General features: G+C 39.1%; 1 protein-coding gene across 1 annotated transcript in view; it reads right to left on the bottom strand.

Annotated features, from left to right (window-relative positions):
* The window catches only part of LOC119785426 (protein unc-13 homolog B-like), a 233,627-nt gene that overhangs the window by 158,266 nt on the left and 52,708 nt on the right, over nucleotides 1–22,653 (bottom strand). The window contains exons 6-9 of the mRNA XM_038288108.1: nucleotides 22,123–22,196; nucleotides 21,167–21,224; nucleotides 20,766–20,801; nucleotides 20,160–20,373 (exon numbers count right to left, since the gene is read on the bottom strand). Of these exons, the coding sequence (XP_038144036.1) occupies nucleotides 20,160–20,373; nucleotides 20,766–20,801; nucleotides 21,167–21,224; nucleotides 22,123–22,196 (382 nt within the window). The remainder of the gene's footprint in view (nucleotides 1–20,159; nucleotides 20,374–20,765; nucleotides 20,802–21,166; nucleotides 21,225–22,122; nucleotides 22,197–22,653) is intronic.

The raw sequence follows: 22,653 nt of genomic DNA, 5'->3' as shown, positions 1-22,653 counted from the left end.
ATCCTGCGGTTGGAGAACACTAATATGTTCTTGGGTATAGTTATAAAATCCAAGTATTGCAGTCACTCTATATATACCTGCTGTTTTGAATGTTGTACAAAGATAGGCAGCTTTAAGTAAATACCAGTTATGTATACCCTTGGCATACATCTTATCCTGCAACATGTAATGTTGAACTAAGTGAAGATGCCACTGATATTTATTGAAATTTGAAAAGTAAAAAAAATTCTAATAATGAGCACCCCATCTTTCAGAAACCCTACATTGTGTATACATGCAGTCCTGCTATGGTTATTTAAAAATAACTGCTACTGGAATGCCTTTAGCAATGATCCAGTGTTATTAAACTTGGAGCGGCTCCAACAGGAGAACGTTCTTGTCCAGCTGATAAATATTTATCCACTGGGGGCCACAGAAACATTTTATATATATTTTTTAACGTTTATCCCCAGAAGCTCTGGTGATCATTATTTTGTCCTAAATCACCAGCATACTCTATATTTTTCCTTTTGATTATAATTAACCACATAAATTGTGGAAACATATGTTGAGCAACTCTCTGCAGGATCAAGCCATGGTTATCACCTGTGAACCTGTAATTGAGGTGGACCAAGAGCTAAGTAAACCAGCTGTTTTAAAGCGAAAGGCAACTCAAGCAGCCCTTAGTTACATTAAATGGAAATGCAGACAGAAGTTTTGAAAGATGGCGTCATTTGGTTAAACATAGACCTGCATTGTTTTGAAATTGCACAGTCCCATGCCAAGATTAGATGCATATTTATTTATTTACAAGATCTAGGTAGAGCATAATTTTTATATTGCCATAGAAAAATAGCTCATTATGAGGCTTTCAAATTGTTTGTAAACATATAAAAAAATATATGGATTTACCTTTACCCTGTAATAACTTCAATGTAAAAGCAGTCCAACTGACTGCAGGTTGGCCCATACATAATGAAAATCACAAATAACTGACTTTGAAGGAGAGAGAGAAGTGTGACTGCTAGATGAATTAGTTTCCAAATGAGGAAAGTGGTTATGTGCTTTAGCTTGAATGATTTACTTAGTCTTGGCTGTTTGCCAAATTACTTTTCACCGTTGCTTTTAGCCCAGTGTCCAGTCTGCCCGCATGGTTTTATAGAAACACCATAATAAATCTGCCAGACTTTGATTCATTCGAACAAAATGGTAATACTTGGAAGTAATTCAGAGAGCTGCAGGGGACAAAGAAAGGCGGGGCTTTGAAACAACCTCCCCAGTAGAGTGCTAATAAATAAAACCATCAGTTTCTGCATTCATTGAGCTTCTATCACTGTCAGGAAACGCATAACTAAGACAGTGTAAAGTACCTGCAGTATATTAACACTTCATAGGGAAATCCTTTTCATGTGTTGAGATAAATTACGAGGCCCAAACAAAGTACTTTTTTTTTCCTATCAAGATAATTCTAATTATATAATAACAACTTAAAGTTACCAGATGGGAAATGAACAAATGGGCAAAAGTACAAAATGCAACACATATTAGCCATAACAGTGTGACCATCTGTCCACTTATTGAGAAGACCACTTTCCTGCCAACAAAATAGCTCTTATTATTTAAGGCACAACTAAAGGATATGTTGGAGTAGTTCTTCAGTAATAAATAAAGATTGTTGTGGTGCAAGTCATAAATAAATTAAGATATCTATGTGTAATAAATGGGTCTGTGGCATTAATGTCAGTGGTCATAATGTTATGACTGGCTAATCTATTATGAAAATAGAAAAAGGAAAAATAAAAGGAAGGGTAGGACATGGGTTGCACATGTGTCTACAAAAATGTGATAAATGAGTAGTCCCATTTATCATAGAGATACTAGCCTTTTCGCTCCATCCTTCGTCAATAGATCTTTAGGGTGAGCTGTTTCGAATTCTGCTTGCCTGATGTCAGGTGTATTTCCTTCAGCCTCATCTGGCTCACATGGTCTAAATGTTACCTGAGGCTTATCTAAGCTTTCTGATATGGAACCTGAGAGAGATGGAAGGCCAGATTGTGCTGTTTGTGCTAAGGTGTCACAGCTTCCTGTTTTAGATGTCTCTGTTGGTCCTTCAGTATCACTTGCGTCGGCACTTTCAGTTTCCCCAGAACATGGAGATAGTTTGTCGCAGTTCAGCTCACCAAGTTCTTCTGCTGGTTTAGGGGATTCAGGCTGAGGCTGAGTTGTGACCACAGGTGGGGTGGGTTCAGGTTTTGTAGAATCAGAGGTACCAAACACTGAGCTCAGTTTCAAACTAAACACTGAGGTTGCACTTGGTGTTTCCTCTTTTTTGGTTGGCTTGTCATCCTGGAATATGCCTGCTGAAAGGCTTTTAAAGCCTGAGAAGAGACCACCATCTGTCTGTTGAGGCTCTGATGTTTTAGTGGCTGGAGATGAGGTTGAGAAAAGGGATCCAATAGATGATGTCCCTTCAGTAACTGAAGACATGAAGCCAAAATTAGAGGTAGATAAAATGGGTATATCAAAGCTGCTTTTGGTTTCTGACTCTACAGCTGGTGTAACTTTACAAGACTCTTCAGTTTTGGTCTTTTCTGATTCCTCAAAACGCTCATTAAGTTCTGTGGTTTCTTTAAGGTTTTCAGTTTTTACTGTAGAATCAGAAAAAGGAACTTCTGGTTTGTCTTTTCTTTCTGCTTCCTCAACAAGCCCTTTTTCAGGTAGGTCAGAATCCTCGGTGGCTTTAATATGTTCCTCTTCATTTAAAGTTACACTTTCTGAATTTACCTTTTCAGGGTTCTCTGGGTTTGCTACATTTGCAGAGAGGTCTGTTTTTTCTAATTTCATGTCATACTGTTCTGAGTCCTCTGGTTTTGTCGTCTCTGGACCTTTGAACATACCAAATAGATCACTCGTAAGGGATTCTGATGCAATGCTGCTTGGAATGCCAAAGAATGAGCTTTTCTGTTGCTGTGGTTGAGGCTGACGAGGAGTAGGTGATGGTCCAAAAAACGAACCTGGAGAACTTGAAAAAAACCCACCAGTAGTTGGTGATTTATTAGGTACACTTGGGGTGGAAAACATAGACATGAAACCAGAAAAAGGGGTTGGTTCAGGGGGTTTCTGCATTCTTGGGCCAGCCATTCTTGGACCAGCCATTCTTGGACCAGCCATTCTTGGACCAGCCATTCTTGGACCAGCCATTCTTGGACCAGCCATTCTTGGTCCAGCGATTCTTGGTCCAGCCATTCTTGAGGATTCAATTTGTGGTCCACCTATTCTTGGTGCTCCCATTCTTTGCCCAGGTGGCCCAGGTTGTCGGACCACGTCTGGTCTCATGTGTTGCTGAGTAAAATTAGGAGCTGTTGTTGCTAAGCTTGTATCAAAAGCCTTTTCTTCCCCTGATAATAAAGCTACTGCAGAAATATCACTTTCATGAGTTTTGCCTTTTTCATTTACAGGTTCTGAGTTTTTTTCTGATTTTTGCCCAGTCATTTCTTGTGCAAGCGCAACCGGTGAGGATTGTAAGTCTTTTTCATTTGATTCTTCAATAGGTTTTTCGGCAATTTCCTTCAAAGAATCACTGTCAGTTGTTTCCTTGTTTATGTTTTCTGTATCTGGGGCTGTGTTTTTCTCTTCTCCAGTTATTTTTGAAGTGTCACTGGATACATAGTAGACATCATCTGCAGTTGTTTGTTGTTCACCTGCAACTATCGAAGCTCCATCCGCTTTGGTAAGTTTATCATCAGAAATTGTTATCTTTTGCTCATTAACTATCAAACCTTTTTCAGATGACTTTTCAATATCAGCTGCTGGTTGTTGTACTTCACAAGAACTTATTAAAATCTCTTCAGATGTTTTTGTCAGAACTGCCGCTGTAGTCTGTTCTTCACCCTCAGCCTTCAAAGACTGCTCGGGTGGTTTCTCATCAAGTGTAACTGCTTCTTCTTCTTCAGTAGATACTTTCATATCATCCTCCTGAGGGTTTCCAATATTTTTATCAATAGTCTTTTCATCAACAGTGTCATTTAAAGCCTCTTTATCTTGTTTTTCAATTTCTGACCGTATAATCTCATCTTTAGAAATAGCCTTTTCATCTCCGATTTCTTCAACAGCAATCATATCAGAGGTTTTGTTCTTTTGCAAGGAACCTGTTATATTTTCTGACATTTGGTTGGAGTCATAATTTTCTGGTAACTCACTTTTTCCAACTATTTCAGATTCATTTTTAATGATCTTTTGCAGGGTGTCAGTGTCTGGTTGTGAAACTATTTGCTCATCTTTTACTGCATATCTTGTTTCTGTATATTCACATTGCATGCTGGTTTGTGATTCAATCACTTGTTTTTCATCTGGTGAATTCAAAAATATTTCTTTCTCAGCAAGATTACTTGTACTGTTCGAAGTATCTCCAATTGGATATTCAACTGTCTCAAGGGCTTTTTGACTAAAAGAAATATCTAACTGTAATGAGGTTTCTTTTTCCACATCTATATGCATTTCTCTCTGTGGAACAGAAGTTTCAGTAACATTTCTGTTGACAACTTTAACGGAATCGTGATCATCTTGGGAGGACTGTTCTACATTAATTTCCTCCTGAACTGAAACTTGAGTAAGATGTTTATCATGTTTTAAAGTTGCATCATGATCATTTTCTGTTTCTTCTCGTGCTTCTCTAGTGTTTACTTGCTCCACAACAACCTCCTCTTTGACGGGACCACTTTCTTCAGGCTTTGTTTTGCTTTCCTCCAAAAAGGACAATCCAAATAGGCCAAACCCAGTTTTGGGTTTGTTACTATCAGCATTAGAACCAAGTGAAAACATAGAAGACACCTTGAATACACTGTCTGATTCGCTTGCTTGGGAAATGGGTGGTTGTGGTTCCAGAGGTTGATGATTCTGTCCACCTAACTTTGAGAAAACTCCTTTTTGCGAGATCTCGGGACTAGAGGGTCTTGGTGGTGTAACTACTTGTCTAGGTGGGCACACTTTAGGTCCCGTTTGGGGCTGGCTTCCGAGACTACCAAACTTGGAGAAGAAACCGGTACTAGGGGTGTCTTTTTGTGTTGCAGAACCTGTTAGAATGCCTCCAAATAGGGAGGATCCAGTAGTGAGTCCTCTCGGGGGAGGACCACCTCCTGGATGACCCCTAGGACTAGGTGCTTGTGGAGGGGCAGCTGCACCAAACATGGAAAATAGACCTTTTCCTGGAGGTTCTTTGGGGGTTGGCCCTCTGGGTCTCACACCGCCAGCAGTTGCACACCTAGGGCCAGATGGTGGCTGACTGATGGATCCACCAAACATAGAGAGTAGACTTTTTCCCTGGGATTCTTGTGGGGCTGTCTGTGGTGGTGTGTCTTTTGATTCGGATGAAGATGATCCACTAGATCCACTAAACATTGAGAGTAACCCTGTCTCAGGAACATCTTTATTAGATGACCCAGGAATAATGCCCCCAAGAATTGATATTCCAGTTTGAGAGGGAGGTTGTTTAGCAATTGCTGTAGAGCCACCAAAAAGTGAAAATATGCCTTTTCCAGATTGTTCATCAGTCTGTTCAACCTTGGGCAGATCACCCTTAACAGTTGTACTTTCTTCCTTAGATACAGTCAGTTCCTTGCTTAAAGAATCAATAGGAAGTGGCTCAGGTAGAAGAGACACTGCGTCTTTGTCACATTTATCATGAAGAAGTTGGTCACCTTCGGATGATTTCACATCTGAAACTAAGGTTTCTTCTGTCAGAGACTTACTGTTTAAGCAATGAACTTCTTCGGGCAATGCCTTAGTGGAAGATTTGTTTTCATCTACACCAACTGAATCTTGAAGTGACAGAACACATTCTGGTGATTGCTCAGTAATCTGACCAGTCAGGACAGTGATAGGTTTTATCATTTCAGTCAGTGATGTGTCTGATGTTGTCAACTCTGTATCTGCAGGAATCAGTTTAAGGTTTTGTTCAGGAACCACAGGAGTCTCTGGTTCATTCTCAGTCTCAGAAGTGGAAATGTCTGTTGAAGTTTTATCTGTTACAGTGTGCTGGGCGTCTTGTTCATTTGTAACTGTGTGAATTTCAGTAGTCAATGTAATTGCCATGTCTGTAGAGCAAGTCTTAACATCATTGCTTGACATTACAGATTCCTGGATGGCACTGGGTTCTACAGCACTTGCATCCTTAGATTCATCAGACTTAACATTGAGATCTACATCGAGAGCCCTTTGCTCCAGTATTGTTGCTGAACTTGATGTATCATCACAAACACTAGCTTCTGAAAAATTAGGTTCACTGCTTTCAGTGATATCAAGTTCATTAGTCTCTTCTTCTGGTGAACTTGCAGCTGATACAAAAATGTGGGGCAGCCTTATATAGGGTTTCTGCTCATCCAATTCAGTTTCCTTGAAAGGAATTGTTTCTAAAGAACACACTGGCAGTGTTTCTGAAGAAGCAATGCCAATGTAGATTGACTTTGGAGGTGTGGTGTTTCCTTGTGAAGAGAGCTCTTCATACTCAGCACTGAAACTGACAGGGTCTTTAGATAATGATAGTTTATTATCAACTAAAGCGTGATGTTGAGACAGTTCTGATTGAGATACAGTTTGACTTGCAGTTATTTCATTTGTTTTGACCAATGCTTCTTTGCCAGTTGGTTGCAATTTAGCCTCTTGCAATTTATGTGTTAATAGGGAAGTTTCTTCTGAGCTTTTAAGACCTCCATGCAGTTTATCTATTGGTTCAACTGGGAAAGGTTCAAAAGGAGGTAATTCTTCAACTGTTGTTTCTTTTTTTGTGCAATAATTAAATGTTTCAGGCAGTTGTTGATAATAAGATCTCGACTCAGTACTGAAAGATGAGGAGTCCTGCGGCGTCTCGGCAGATACATTGTGGCTCAAAGAAGTAGATATCAAATCACTTCGTTGTGATTCAATGCTAAGCGTTGGTTGTGGGGTCAAGACTTTCTGCTCTGTTGCAGACTTATCTTTTGATATCTCAACTGACAAAGCCAGTTTATCTTCAGAGGTCGCTGATCCAGATTCAGTATAACCCTTTCCAAAAGTGCATTGTAAGGAAGTTGACTCATCAGAATTGTGTGCATTTGAAGCCATTACCTCAATGATGTTGACCTTATTTGTAACTGGGTAATTTGTATCTTGCCTTTGTGTCGAAACATCTTCTGCATTGGTGTGCATGGCTTTAGATTCAGTCTTGGCATGGGTGGATAGTGCATGTGATTTTGTACTAGCAGAAGACTGTGAGTCCAAATTACTAAAAAGTGAAATCAATCCCTTCACAGAAGAGGATCCTGCTTGTGTTAATGGTACTTGTTGCTCTTTTGGTTGAGATATAAAGCCCTGATTATGATAACTGCCTTTAACAGGCAATCCTTGTACTATATTATGACTTCTGTCAGGTTGTGATACATATACAGCAACACATGAATCACCCTGTGTTGGATCCATATTTATAGAGAGCGAGGAAGGTGCAGTATAAGGCTCTGGGGTAATATGGTTTTGGCTTAGGTCTGGTGGTTTTGGGAGTCTAGGAAGTACTTCTCCATCATATTGTGCAGCTGTAGTGCCACTACCTTGCAATGAATCTTTAAGTTCAGGTAGCATAGAATGTTCATTGTTCACACCAGGATGTGCATCTGGACACACAGAGACACCAGCTGGTTGCAACCCTACTTTTATTAGCTGAGTTGCACAGGAAACAGGTGAGTATGTACTGTGTGTCAATGTTCCATCTTCTTCACACTCCTCTGTACTCCCATAACTGTCCACAGTTGCCTGCTTTATAAGAATTTTGGGTCTATAAGTTACATCCTGCTGAATAGTTGTATCTTGTTCTTGCAACTTTTTTGCCTTCGGCTGAGACCTTGCAATTTCTGCCCCAGGTTGTAGACATTGGTGTTGAGAAATTAAATATTGAATAGGTTGCTGAGGTTTATTTGACAATATTTTTTCAGTTGCACTACTTACTGTTGGATATACACTGTTAAGCGAGAACTGAGTAAATTCATTCCGTTGTATAGCCGGGGGATCAAGAGGTTGAGGAGGCTGCATCCTTCCTTCAACTGCAACAACAGATGCATATAACGATTCTAAATGCAATCCCATTCTCGCAGTCATTTCATAATGCATCCCAGGGGGTGCTGCTGGTATATAACTATCATTGAAATATTCTCCATATTGTGGTAGCATTTGAGTTTGAGAAAATGTGACATGACTTCTGACACCCTTTAAAGTGTTTGCAGGTGTGTATTGCTGCTGAAAATTTATTTTGAGAGGGGATAGTTCACAAGCAGAAGAAGTAAAATCCATTGCATCTATCGGGTCAATTATTGCTTTGTTTTTAATATCCAGAGTTAGATCCATAGTACCACATACATTTTTCTTTTCTAGATTCTGTATAGTTTTCCTTTTTTCAGAAGATGTTTTCTTTGTTTTTGCTACTGTACAGTTCATGGGTTCTCCATCTTTTGGCTCAATTTGGTTTCTTGAAGAAATATGTGTATCAAGTTGTTCTCTTGCTGAGAAATTCACAGGATTATAGTGTTTTAGATTTTTATAGGTTGCCTTAGAAGGGGAAAATGTCTCATTACAATGAGAGCTAGATATTTGTCTGTGTAGGGTCTCACAGTACTGTCTTTTTTGTTGACATCCAGGTTGCTCCACTATGAGTGGTACACCAGCACAAGGATAACTTGCCATATGTGTTTTATTTTTGACTAATGACATAACTCCAGATGATAGAGCAATAGAAGTGTCTTGAGACTCTTTCTGGTGAGATTTCGGGGACATGTCTATGAAACCTCTAAAGGAATTTGCCGGACCTGTAATTTCTCTTGATTCACCACGTACAAATCTTTCCAACAGTGCTGTCTGATTTTGTTTAGGCTGCTCTTGGGTAAAATGTGTCTCCAATATTAAAGAGTCACCAAAGGAATCTTTTTCTAAAAATGTTAAACTTGATCTTCTTGAAAGAACCAGTGAAACTGGACATGAAGATGCACTTGTGTCGGGTTTAGAGGCCTTTGTTGACATATCTAATGTACCTTTAACTGAGTTTGCTGGAGCTGTACTGGTTGAATTTGATTTAACAATGGAGTGTGGCAAACCTGAATATTGCTTTACCATACAGCTAGATATAGACTTCTGTAAAATAGGGGTCCTATTTCTGTCTGTGTTTTGGCTTTTTTGAGAAATTTTGCTTGCTGATTCTATCTGGGTTTGATCAACTATCAGTGCAACACCAACAGAGTCTTTCCTTGCAGCCACTCTGGCACTTGACTTTTTAACAAGAGAAACTGCTTCATCTGAGGTAAACTCAACTTCAGGCAATCCTTTTTCCAAAGTAGACTGCGATGGCTTTGGTGACATGTCCAACACATTAGCCTCTTTTCTCAAATCAAAAGAAACATGCTTTTGTTTTGTGACCACTGACTGTGAAGATGAATTACCTGACCCTGTTAAAATGCCCCGTTTGTCCTTCCATGAGTATGACTGAAGTAATTCTGAGTCTACATTAATTGGAATTTGTTGTGTTTCTAGAGTGTTTCCAGGAGTGATATCTTCATTTGAAACCATTTCCATTGAGGGTAAACTTTTAGACGTCACATCTTGTATGGTCTTTAGTGAGCTTATAGGTTCCTGAAGAGTGGGTGCATGGCTAAAGTAATTTGTCTTGTGAGTATTCATTGATGATACTGCTTTACATGTCAGGTCAACAGACTCTTGGGAATGTAAACTTTGGTCTCTCTCAACACAAACTAATGGTTTTCTTTTGGTCAACGATAATGCCTCGCCAGTAGGATCCTTGACTACAACATTTTTCTTCATTGGCTGTGTTTTTGACTTGAAAGACATATCTAATGTGTCTTTAATTAAATTTGCCGGTGCACTTGCTTTCTGATACTGCTGAGCCTTTTCACAAGATTGATACGAAATGAGTGTAGATGTTGGTCTCTTGTCAAGGGATATTTGATGAGTTGCAGCAGTTGTAGAGCTCTTCTTTATTAAAGGTTTCTGTTCCTGAATATCAACTGGCTTTCTGGTTACAGAGCCCAACAGTGGTGAGGTTGGTGTCGGTTGTTTTGACTCAGTCCTAGCAGTTTCTTTGACGATTTTATCAAGACTGGACACATTACTGAATATGCAAGGATCTGAAGGAGTTGTTTTTTCTGAGATGAAATCAGTGTCAGGACTCTTTGATAATACAGGAGATGCACAGGTCAGCTTAAGAGAGGCATTTTTATCTTTCTTAGATACCTCAGAATTAATCTGAGCTGTCTTTGCTCCTTTTGTTGTACTGGAAATAGATTGCATTTGCTGTATGTTGACTAAAGAATGCATTTGGTTAGTTTCAACTTGAGAACTGGGCAAATATTTTTCTGATTGATCATGTTGGTCAGATGTGCGTCTCTGGTCTGTGTGAGATACGGTCTGACTATCCTGTAATAGACTAACACTAGGAAATTCTGAATTTGGACAAACAACTTCCTCTTCTACTTGTTTAGTTAGATCTACAACATCTGTAATCTTATCTGTTAAGCTCAGATCTGCCTGAGTTTGCTTTTTTTCTTTGAATCTTTTTAATTTGTACTTTGTAAAGTCAACAGCCTCGTGTCTAGGTGCAGATTCAACACCCTCACTCTTTCCATCTTCTTTGGTATTTGTTCTATTATTTGCAGAGGAAAAATCCAAGACTTTAGAGCCACCAGAGGGGGTAAAGCAGTTCTTATTCCTGTTGTAAAGGTAGGCTTCACTAGACACACCTGAAGTATCATTCAGTATATGTAGCTGAGGTGTAATTACCTTAGGGATATCTTGTAGGTGTTTTGGGATCTCAGAGACAGCTTGGGACACTGCTGACATACTTTTCTCTTTGTTACCTATCACAGTGACAGTGCCTTTATTAAATTTAGATGATGACATTGCTGTATCTGCTTGTGATGGCTGTCTCATAAGGTGTGGTCTCTGGGAAGATATAGATGGTACAGGTGAGGAAGATGTTTTAGCAACTGTGGAAGAGGGTATTTGTGCTGGTGGATTAGGGGAGCTTGTTGCCTTACTATCAAATGGAGCAGTGGGCAACTTCCTTCCCAGTTGTATTTTTGAAGTAGATTGGGAAGTTTCGGAAGGCTTACTACAAACAGATGACGGCATTTCGGATGAAAGTGTTTTGGCTTTACTTGTGTTGGAATTCGTGGATTTTGTTGAAATTCCTGAAAGTTTGGAGCTTGCTTTTATTTTTAACTGATCTGCATTTGTATCCTCTGCATGTGCAATCCTGATTTCGGGAATTGGATATTGTCTGTTTTGAGAAATTTCTGTCAAGTAATGATGATGAGAACTTCCAAGTTTGACTGTATCTTTAATTTCCTGATCCTTCCAGTAGGGCCCTCCATGTCCCCCTTTAAGAGACTTCAAACTAAAATCTGCAGCTTCCATTGGCTCCTCTTGATATGTGTTACCATTTTGGACAGACTCCACCTTTATCTTTTTAAGCTTGTATACACTGAAGTCAATAGGTTGCTCTGTTTGGGAAGCAACAGACTCTTGAAACATCTGTGAGAAACTTTGCAAATTCATGTTCATTATTTTTTCACCCTTTATAAGAGCAGATGTTAAATCCATGGGTGTATTATTCAGTGATGAAGCATTCTGCTGATAATCTGAAACCCAGAGGCCCTTATTTTCATCATTTAGTGGGATTTTAAAACCACAAAGAGTCACTTTGTCAGTTTTGTTTTGTTTCAGTATGTTAGCAATGTTTTCGGTAATTTTTCCTAATGTTTCCATGTCCTCTTCTGTAGCACACGCATAAAGATGCTTTCCAGCTTTGTCAGTTAAAAGAGAATAAATGTAGTTTTCATCAGTATAAACATAATATCCACAGTCCCCTGCCTCAGCTGGCCACCACAAGCCATGTTCTAATAGTGACAACCATTGTTGGTACCACTCAGAATCCTCCAACATCATATCTTCATCTGTATAGCCTGTAGCGCCTGCTGACCTGCTTAAATTGAGAGCACTACGTCTCAAATCAACAGGGCCTTTTTTTGTCGCAAGTTGCTTTAAAAAGTCAGTTGCAGATTTTAAATCAAAGTTTTCATCTTTTAAGCAATTGTCTATAACACCTTTGTCCTCTACTCGGCTATATTCTTGAGCGCTACATTGTGTAAGTGATTGACACCTATTTAGACGTGTCTTTGATTTTTCAGTTGATAGGTTTATGGCACTGTCTCCTGTAATCCATGGTTTACTATTCCTATCAAGATCATTCAAATGGTCACAACTGCTCCAAGGTTTCTTGTTTCTACAAGTCATGTCAAACAATATTAGATCTTCATCTGTTTCAAGAAAGCGGTTTCTGCACTCAAATAGGTGGGCAGTAGCATCACTCCAAGGATGAGCAGGAACGTTGAAATGACTTATATTCATTTCTTTAGGATTTAAAGTAATGCTGTGGTCAGGTTGAGGTGCTGTAACCGTTGGGGGTATATAACCTTGGCATGTCTGATTGTGAATTTGAACTTGAGTGGCAAGTGATTCAGCTTGAACATAATCATTAAGTTGCTGCCACAACAGAGCTTCTATGAGACACTGATGGTCATATAACTCGGGTGGAATTACCCCATGTTCTGTAAAGTTGTATAACAGATCCTTGTAACCGTACTCATTTGCTGTTCCATATAAGAGACGCTGAATTTCCTCAAGATAAAGTGTTGCTGGAGAAACTGCATGATCTTGCCAATCCTGTGATTGTGGAAGGTGTTCATGGGTATCAAAAACGCGATTAGCTGAATTAGAAGCAGTTGTAAAGGTTTCTGGACTTGAGGGAATTTTCTCCCTATTTGGCTGTAGAGTATCTGGGGCAGCTTTTTCTTTTTCTTTTTCAGGAACAGAAGTGCAAGGGTCACTAGAGCTTGTTTTGAAAATGCTGGATAACAAGCCAGTAGATGTGCGGTTCTGGGGGTCTTCTGTCCCAGGCTGAAATTTAGATGGCTCCTGCGTCTTTGACGGTGGTTCTTCTGTAACACTAAACAAACTGGATAGAAATCCTTTTTGAGGTGGAGTTTTTGACTCCTTATCAGAAGGTGCTTCCTTGAAGGACTGAACTTCCACTGGTTTTGTTCTCTGAATCTGTGGTCTGCTCTGACTTGAACGTGGCTGCTGTTGTTGTTTTTGAGTAGACTGAGGTGTTACCTGATCAGAAGAGGATGATGACTGTTCAACTGTTGCTGAAATTTTGTTTAAAAGTCCAGAAAATAATCCTAAAGATTCAGTTTGGGGTGGATTTTGTTCTGATTTAACACCTGCTTCTCTATCCTGAGGAGGTCTTGTAGACAATTGCTCTTGTGGTACATTGTCACCAGATGCAAGTTTAAGTATACCTGAAAGCAAGCTTCCACTTTGATTAGCCTGCTGAGTTGTTGTTTGTTGAGGACCAGCTGTTTTAAAAGGTTGTTGCTGTGCTTGATGTTGCTGAGATGGTGATTGACCAAACAAACCAGATAGAAATCCTCCCTGCTGACTTATTTGAGATGGTGGTTCATTGGAAGGCTGGCTAGGTTTACTTCCCTGCTGAGTAACATTTTGTGGACTGGGCTGCTGAGATGTATTATCACTAGAAGCTATTTTATTAAAAAGACCTGACAGTAGCCCTCCCTGCTGTGGTTCTGGAACAGAGGGAGGAGCTTGTGGGGGTAGCTGGTTTTGCCTCCGCAAAGGTTGTCTGTTACCCTGCTGGTTTTGTTGCTGATGTTGAGTTGGCTGCTGCTGAGCTGAAGCATTAGCCCCTGGGGAAAACAACCCAGAAAGAAAGCCTCCCTGTTGATTAGGTTGTTGCTGACCTGTCTTAGAGCCTTGTCTTTGTGTCTGTTGCTGAGTTTGTTGACTCCCCATTGTTGGCTGTTGTACACTTACATCAGTAATTTTGTTAAATAAACCACTAAGCATCCCTCCAGGACCACTTGGCTGCTGCTGTGGAGGCACCTGTTTTTGTTGTTGAAGGTTTTGTCTATTCCCTGGTTTCTGATTGGTTTGATTCTCAGGCCTACCAGACTGTGATTGTTTTTGTAAAGGTTGGGGTTGGTTTAAAGCAGTGGGTTCTTGTGCACCAATTCCAAAGAGACCAGATAGCAAACCCCCTTGACCAGAAGATGCTTGCTGGGGTGCTGATTCAGAGAGTTTTAATAAACCTCCAAGAAATCCACTTGATTGAGGTGTCTTTGGTTTTTGGTCTGCTTCCTCTGTTATTGTGCTAGTTTGTTGTGTTTGCTTCAATTGCTCATCTGGGGTTAAAAATTTAATATTTTTCTGATTTGTTTCACTGGATCCTAATTTAACTCCTGAGGAAAGCTCTGTTGACTCACAATGAGAAGCTGACCCTTGATCCAAACCTTGTTGGAGTCCATCGTTATTCACTGTTTGGACAGTTTCCCTTGGCTTTATGTCTGGACTTGGATGAGGTGGCTGAGACACAGATATGGTTTCTGTTGCTTTTTTCATGAGTCCAGAGAATAGTCCTTGACCCTGAGATTGAGCTTGGTCTGAAACACTATCAGAGGCTAATTTTAGAAACCCAGAAAATACCCCTGATTGTTGTGTTCCAGAACTCTGTTGTGGTTGAGAAGCCTGTGAAGGTGATGAAAATATAGAGAACAAACCACCCTGTTGTGACTGATTATCCCCTTCATGGCTTTTCTTATCAGATACAGCAGATTCTGTGGGTCCTATTTTCATCAAACCAGAAATAATTCCTGGTGGTGGAGAAAGTTCTGGTTGTGATGATCCTTCTGCAACTTTGGGTGGACCTTGATCCTGAGAAATAATACTTACTGCTTCCAATTGTTTCCCCTTAGAGGATTGCTCTTCACTAGAGACAGTGTCCTTTGGTGTTTCAGGAAATACTTGTTCACAGTGAGGTTCAGTCTGAACAGTGGGTTTGGTAAGTGTCACAGTAGGAGCCATTTGATTTTTTGTTGGTTCTTTGGCAGGTTCAGCTGGAGCCACCTTAAAAAGGTTAGAAAACCAGCCAGTTCCTGTATTTTGTTTTGGAACACCTTCAAGGAGGGAAGCTCGACTAGGAGAGGGAGATCTTGAAGGACTAGGGGATGGAGTGTTTGACGTGACATTAGCATCTTCTCCTGATCCAAATTTAAGAATCCCAGACAGCATACCCCCTTCTACTTTAGGTGTGGTTGCTGTAGAAACATTATCTGACAAAAATGGGATTTTTAGTTTGCTGCCAAGAAATGACTCCTCGGCAGGCTTCTGTGATGAATGTTCTGATGGAGCTGCTGACATGAGGTTGGAGATGGATTTCTTAAAAGGACTGAAAAATCCTGCTTCCTCTGAACTTCCCTCAGGTTTTGCTTCAGATGCTGTAGATGTACCTCTTTGCTGAATATCAGGAAGTTCACTAGAGGACTCAGTCTCTGGAAGAAGCTCTACTGACCCACTTCCTGTTTCTTGGGAAAGCTCGATTGATCCACTTCCTGTATCTGGCAAAAGATCAACTGATCCACTCCCTGAACCTGGTATTATCTCTCCTGATAACTGCTCCTCTGTTTGTGAACTCTCTTTTTTAGGACTGGTGGCTCTACTTAATTGTCTTTGTTGGGTTTCTTTGCTTGCAGCAGACAGGCCTTGCTCTGGTGGGTGAGGTGATGGCTCTCTGGATGAAGGTGCACTCGAAAATAGCCTCAAAGGGCTTAGCCTTCCTAACATGGATTCAAACCCAGATGCAGACTGGTTCCCAGCTGATGCCTGTGCTCCTGTGGTAGCATGGGTCAGTGGCTGACTGGCATCAGCTGGTCTAGTTGGTTCAGATGACTGAAAAGGCAAAAGGGACTGCAGAGAGAACTTCTTCTCAGTTTGGGGCTCCTGAGAGGCAGGTGGAACTATAGCCACTGGCGGAGAGGTACCACCGCTTTTGGGAATAAATGCAAGGAGCTTCGAAATTCCCAGTTCTGGTTGAGGAGCTGTTTGAGAGGTCTTTTGTTCTGTTGTGGTTTCACAAGACATTTCGGATGCTTCAGTATTACCTTTAGGGATAAATGAAAGAATTTTTGAAATACCAGAGTCAGCCTGTGGTGCTTGAGGATCTGGAGATGTACCAGAAACTTCCGTTTCATTTGGAAATTTTGACCCTGAAATTGTGTTAAACAATGAGCTCATTGCATTTTTCACTCCAGTTATGCCTTGTTCAACAGAACTTTCCTCTTTAACATCAGGTTTGACCAAATGGCTGTCATTGTCTGTAGGTTGTAAAATATTAGCATCAGTTGGCAGGGCAGGTAGTTTTCTTCTGGGTGACTTGGGCATTGATTCATAGTTGTTGATCTCCTCCTCTTTTACAGCTAAGTATTCAGACACTGAATGAACTAAGCTCCGCAGTTCACCCATTGGGTCTATGTATTCATCACTTGGTTCCGCCGGAGGAGACAATGTTAGATCCTGTTGATCAGTTACGTCTTTTCTGCAAAAATCATGTCCAAAATATTGCATATACTTCCCAGGATAGCCGTAGTTTTCATCATCAAAATTAGCATCTACCTCAGAGAATGTTAGATCCTCTAGTTCTTCCTCAGATCCAAATGAGTACTGCATCTCATCAGAACCAAGGGAATTATATTCAATACGTCTTCTAATTCTAGCAGCTTCTTCTTGAGCGGCTTCTTGTTCACGGAAAACTGCATAATTCTCCAAAGTGTCTTCTAAAGCAGTTTTTGCCCACAGCCTGGTCTTGTAAAGCAGACTTTCCTTGTCTGACGGCTGTCGCTGCTGTTTGATTGATGGAATAATATCAATTTCAGGAGGAGAAGATTCATCCTCAAAGGTGCCAGCTGCCTTGTAAACTAATCGTACTTCTCCGCTGCCAAAGCCATGCCTCTGTCTGTTCACAATGCCATTTGGCTCCAGTGGCTCCTCCGGGGATAGCCCATCACACTCGACAGTCTGATAAAATCTGCTACCTTTGGACTCACAGCTGTCGCTGATTCGGTAGATGATACTCTTATCTTCATCTTCCCAAAGTTTTTGCTCAGTGTCTAGATAGTCATCTAGCACACCTGAGTCAGGCACTTTATATTTACTCTCCCAATCCTCCACACCCATACCAGAGTCTACAGGAATGATTCTAACTCCTCTCTTTTTCTTTGATCGTCTTGATTTGATTAAACACAATGATATCATGCAGGAAGCAGTGGGATGTAATGAAAAGAAAGAAAAAAAGAGGAAAGAAAAGACATTAACAACATTTGCAAAAGAACATAAAGAAAGTTAGTCCATATAAAGATGAATGAAAGAAGCCAGTTACAAATATAGAAAAAACAGCTAGTCTATAATTCTTTTTTAGAGGGTTGCTGTTTCAGCTTAAAATGATCACATGCAATTGTCATACAACTGAGTAACTCATGTAGGGCTGCAACTAACGATTATTTTAAAAATCGATGAATCGGACGATTATTTTATCGATTAATCGATGAATCGGACAAAAAATATTTTTTATATTAACCTCTTTATTCCAAAATAAACATTTTAGACAGAACAAACAAGCACACAAGTACAGGTTGCTCATTAACTGTACTGGTGCAATATGAAAAATAAATGTTTGTGTTAAAACTACGCAAACTTACATGAGAAATGTAGCTGTACATCCACAAAATATAGGTTACTTTTTTGTTTTTTTAAAGCCCCTAAGGGGTTCAAACAATAGGTCCCCCCATTTCAACAAATGAGTTTTTTTAGACTAGAAGAGTTCTGCCTTTTAAGACAGGAAAGTATAGCAGTTAAAGTTGCTACTTGAGAAAATACTGAACCATAGAGATAAAAAATAGCCCTGTGGTTCAAATTATAAAGATGGAATAAAAATGAGAGAACAGGGGTGCTAAAAAACACATCCTCCAAAGACAGATATTTACATGGAAATGTGGCATATAATTAATTGACATATTACTGATCTTGCTGGATTTTATTCTGCTTTACTTCCATAAATTGCAGAATCTTCTTTACTTTATCTTTGCCAGAAGATTTAAACTTTAAAAGCCTTGCCCTCATAATTTGCAAGTTAATTTATTTATAAAGAAAATATAAACGCTGCTTAAGCTAATTCAAATGAAATTAAGAGTAAAATAAGTAGCCAACCTTATCACTGTCTGTAACCTACTAGCAAGGTAAGGAAAGGTAAGGAAAGCATCAGATGAGCTACCTGAACGTTACGTTACGTTTCCCCACTTTAAAACAAAACAAACATGGCGCTTTCGTGCCATGTTAATTTGTTTTGACAAAAGTTGCACGTTACGAGTTTTTTCACTTTACAAAGGGCAGGCTATTTTAATTATTGTGATCAATTTGCGCCGGCGCATGCACGCTTCATTTGCAGTCTGGACGCTGAGGGTAAACATCCTGCGGCTCTGACTGCAGCGCTGAGAGGGACTCCTGCGGGAGAACGGGGTTGGGATGGGGGAGGCGCCCCACGGCAGAGTAGGAACGATACATGCTTTCACGTAAGAGTCTCCAAAAGCCACCAGTGACACCGTAAAAAGTCGCCAGATTTGTCGCTAGTCGCTTTTTTGAAAAATAGTCGCTGGAGGGGTCTGAAAAGTCGCTGAGTTGGCAACACTGCACCCACACCGCTGGCTCGCTCTGTCGTATTTTTGTTTTCCCCCCGTTTCAGTCAAGTGGATGTGATGACGGCGGCGGCGGATGACGCATTAATCGCGCGACACAACTAATCGATGATGAAATTCGTTGCCAACGCTTTTAAAAGTCAATTTTTATCGATTTTATCAATTCGTTGTTGCAGCCCTAAACTCATGTATTAACTAGTAGGACAATATCAAAAAAGAGATGGCAAAGAGTTTTTTCAGTGACAAAAATGTGTAAATTTCTCACATCGTTCAGGATTTTTAGTTACAGTAATTACATATACAGACATTCGTCTAAAGATTATTATAAGCTGACGATAAAAAGTATTTTTTTTCATATTTCTGCAAACATTTATCATCGAACTTTAACAAAGTACTGCAATTTTAACAGAAAAATCTATCTGACAGCCTGACTGTGATAAAATCATGTGTCCTTATTCAACAGTTTTCCTTTTTTTTTTGACAGCAACTTGAATAAACATAAAGAAAATGCTGCTGCTATAGATTTGTAGAACTTCAAGGTTGTAGGAGGTAAAACTCCTCACTACAGTTTTACCTACTACTACCTTAAACCTTAAACAGAGGGGGTGGTCTCAGGTTCCACCTCTCAAAAACCTGAAACACAGCAATGGAGTTGATTCCTTCCCACTATAATCTCAACCCCCATCGCTATGCAGGGACTAAAACATCTCGTCTAGTCAGCCATGTCAACAACGACCTTAATGAGTCCCTTTTAGAGACATAGGCCAGTATCGGGTATTGCAGGCCGACAATGACCTCAATGACTCCCCATTACTAAGGGTTGGACCTGTTCTTTTGGTTGAATTTGCATGCTTTTTAAGCCATAATAGGGCTTTGTTGGGCTACTTTATAAAACCTTGAAACTCAGTGCTAATTGATGACATTTTGAAATAAAAAACTTCCTGGATGGGAAGCAGAATGCCTTCAAACTTGGAAAACAAAGTCCAGTGGTTTGTTTTTTCACTTTTTTTCACTTTTTTGGAATGTAGTAAGGAGGTATTTAGGATGTCTAACTGTGTCCAGCAATGGTCTACTTGGTCTAATTTGAACTACATGCTGCCACCAGTGGACACCAAAGAAGTAGCATTACCTTGCTTGGATATATCCTTATTCATTTAGATGTTGATGTTCATGTATTATAGCATACAATACTGCATAAAATTTAATTAATCCAGATTTTCTTTAAGGGACATTGAGCTGACAGGGACACATCCCGATATAATCCATGTCTGGGGTTGTTTCTCATCTACCGAAGCATATTCCTTTCTACGTCTTTCAAATAATAGAATTTTACTTAAACTTATTGAAAGTCTCAACTTTGATGTTGTTTTCTAGTATAGAGATGAATTGGAAAAAAAAAACACATTTGTGTCACTGTTAAAACTTTTAACCAGACTGTATGTATAGTTATAGACACACAGACATAAAAAAAAATCTAATTAATTACTTTTTTTATCATTATATCATACTGCATAGGTAGCAAGATGTGTCTGTGAGGGTGTTTGTGTTTACCTGCTTGCCCTCATTTCCCTATAGTCTAATTCATAACTGTGTACAGAATCAGACTCCCTTGACAGGCTTTGATGCTGGACTCTACGGCCTATGGGGTACTGATGGACAGATGAGTTCATCTGGGAAGTGTTATGGAACCGTGGTGGTCGGTTTCCAGTTTCACTGCGGTAGTCGCTGTCTCGATCATCCACTGCACTGTCGTGGTCATCATATGCTGGGAAAAAGGCAGATAGTTTAGGTAGATGGTTTTTACTTCCACTCATTTAATGCACACCTGGGTTATTTGAAAAAAGGAAAGAAGGCATTCAGACAATTCAGATAGTTGAAAAAATAGCTCCCTCATGTGGTAGCAGGCATTTAATACAAGAAGGACAAACTTGTGAAGGATGTGTTTACAGATTGTAAACGACATGAATTCAAATACAACACTTCACAACTGGGCAGGGCACCATGTTTTTATTTCCATTAGAATCATACACATATTATGATGATGATTAGAATAAGTATATTTTTGTAATGAGTCAATGAGCCATTCTGCAACATGCAAACATGGAGGGAACATTGAATAACAGATGGGCGAAAACAATGAACGATCACTGTACATACTTTGCTGGTCACCCCATCCAAAATAACTCCAACTGCCTGGTGGAATAAAGGAGAGTTTCCAAAGGAGAGAAGTAAAGTCTATAACTGAAGTATTTAACCTATACCTCAGTGCAACAGGGAAATGAGATCTTAGGATGGAAGTAAACTCCCAAATGGGTTCAACTTCATGATAGATGTTAAAGTGATAAGATGAATGTTTTTTGTGTGCATTTTATAAAATACATAGGTCATTATTCAACTTTGATGTTTTACAATAAATATATCCTTTTATATAAAAATTCATCAGTAAAGGTCTAACAGCTGCATAAATAAAAAACTAAATTTTATAACTTAAAGAGTGAGTTTTTTTACTGCCATGGAATACTTTCAAATACTGTATACTATTCTTTATATAAACTTACAGCACTGTGAGGGCATAGATGGCATTCTTCTTCTTTGAACATCTCCTGGTAATGGATACTGGTAAAAGTAGAAGAAAAAGATGAAAAGCAGAACAATTAAAAGATAAAGAATAAAATAAATTCATAGAGCTTCCTTCATTTACTCCCTGTAATCACAAGCCCGATATCACACAAGGTGGCAGCAGAGAACCACACAAACTTATCACAGGATCATGCTGAGTTTAATTCCATTTATAATAACAACAAACTAAATAAAAGGAAAAAACTTTGGAGTGTTTAGGCTTGTATTTCTTGAAAACAAATAAATATATAATGAAAAAAAAACTATACATATATATATATATAGTTTTTATATATATACATAATACTTAACACAGAAGGCTAAAATAAACACGGATGTTTTATAGTGAATTATACCACATTAATACAAGTTTTAACCAGAAAGAATAAAGTAAGATAACACATGAAACTATTATAGTTTCAAATGTTACACCAAGGTTGTATTGTAGGATTACACAGAGATTTTAACTTTATTTTTGAATTTGATATTTTGAAATCCACTCAAATGAATTCACATAAGTGGATCAGGTAAATAAACTGCTGGATGTTATTTTAGAAATAAGTGGAGCTTGATTACCGCTGATTAAACTTTTTATATGTTAAGGAGCCTTTTTATATAACATGGAGTTTGTTAATTTAGTTCACAAACATGCTATTTCAATTAAAAAAATCATCATGCACTCATCTGATTTTTTTTTTCTTCTATTAAAATAAAAACTACAAATGAATCATTCTTCATATTTATACATTTTAGAGCTGCCAGTACACTCATTGCTGTATGAAAACAAAACTTCAAATTAACCTCATATGATAAAAACAACATTTTTTGGTAAGTCAGAGAAAATGGCATTATTTCTTTTTACAGAGTACTAGCAGGAAACAGTTATTGAGCCAACCTCATCGTGTATCTGCATAGTATTGATCTTCTCCAGCTTACTGGTCCAGTACTGTGCCTCGTCTTCTGGGATATCTGGTCAGATAAAAGTAGTAAGTGACAGACAAAGATCCACAGGTGGAGGAGGGATTTATCAATGAGTGAAAAAACAACATTATATGAAGTACAAGACATAATCCAGGAAAAATGAGAAGTTAATCCAGCCAAGGTGCAGAAAGAAATGAAGGACGCCTGGGCTCCACCCTTATCTCTATTCTCTCTCCTCCATCCTCTTAGGATAGAAGAGCTTCACTCTCGATGTACTTAAACATTATATTCCTGCATTTTGGATTACTTTTGGATGAGAAGTTGTCTTTCCAGGGTTCAGGGTCAAATCAATCAGCTTTTTAAGAAAATATCACAAATAAAGTGTAAATACAAACTAATAGAAAGATATTCTTAAAATTCTCTTTGTGTCTAAATTACTAAATTATAGATGTTACAGTGAAGCTGCACTAAGTAACTAATCAAGACCATGTAGATAAAAAAATTA

This window comes from Cyprinodon tularosa, unplaced genomic scaffold (assembly GCF_016077235.1).
Source record: "Cyprinodon tularosa strain WSP-4 unplaced genomic scaffold, ASM1607723v1 ctg249, whole genome shotgun sequence".
NCBI lineage: Eukaryota > Metazoa > Chordata > Actinopteri > Cyprinodontiformes > Cyprinodontidae > Cyprinodon > Cyprinodon tularosa.
This window is presented reverse-complemented; position numbering and strand designations above follow the sequence as displayed.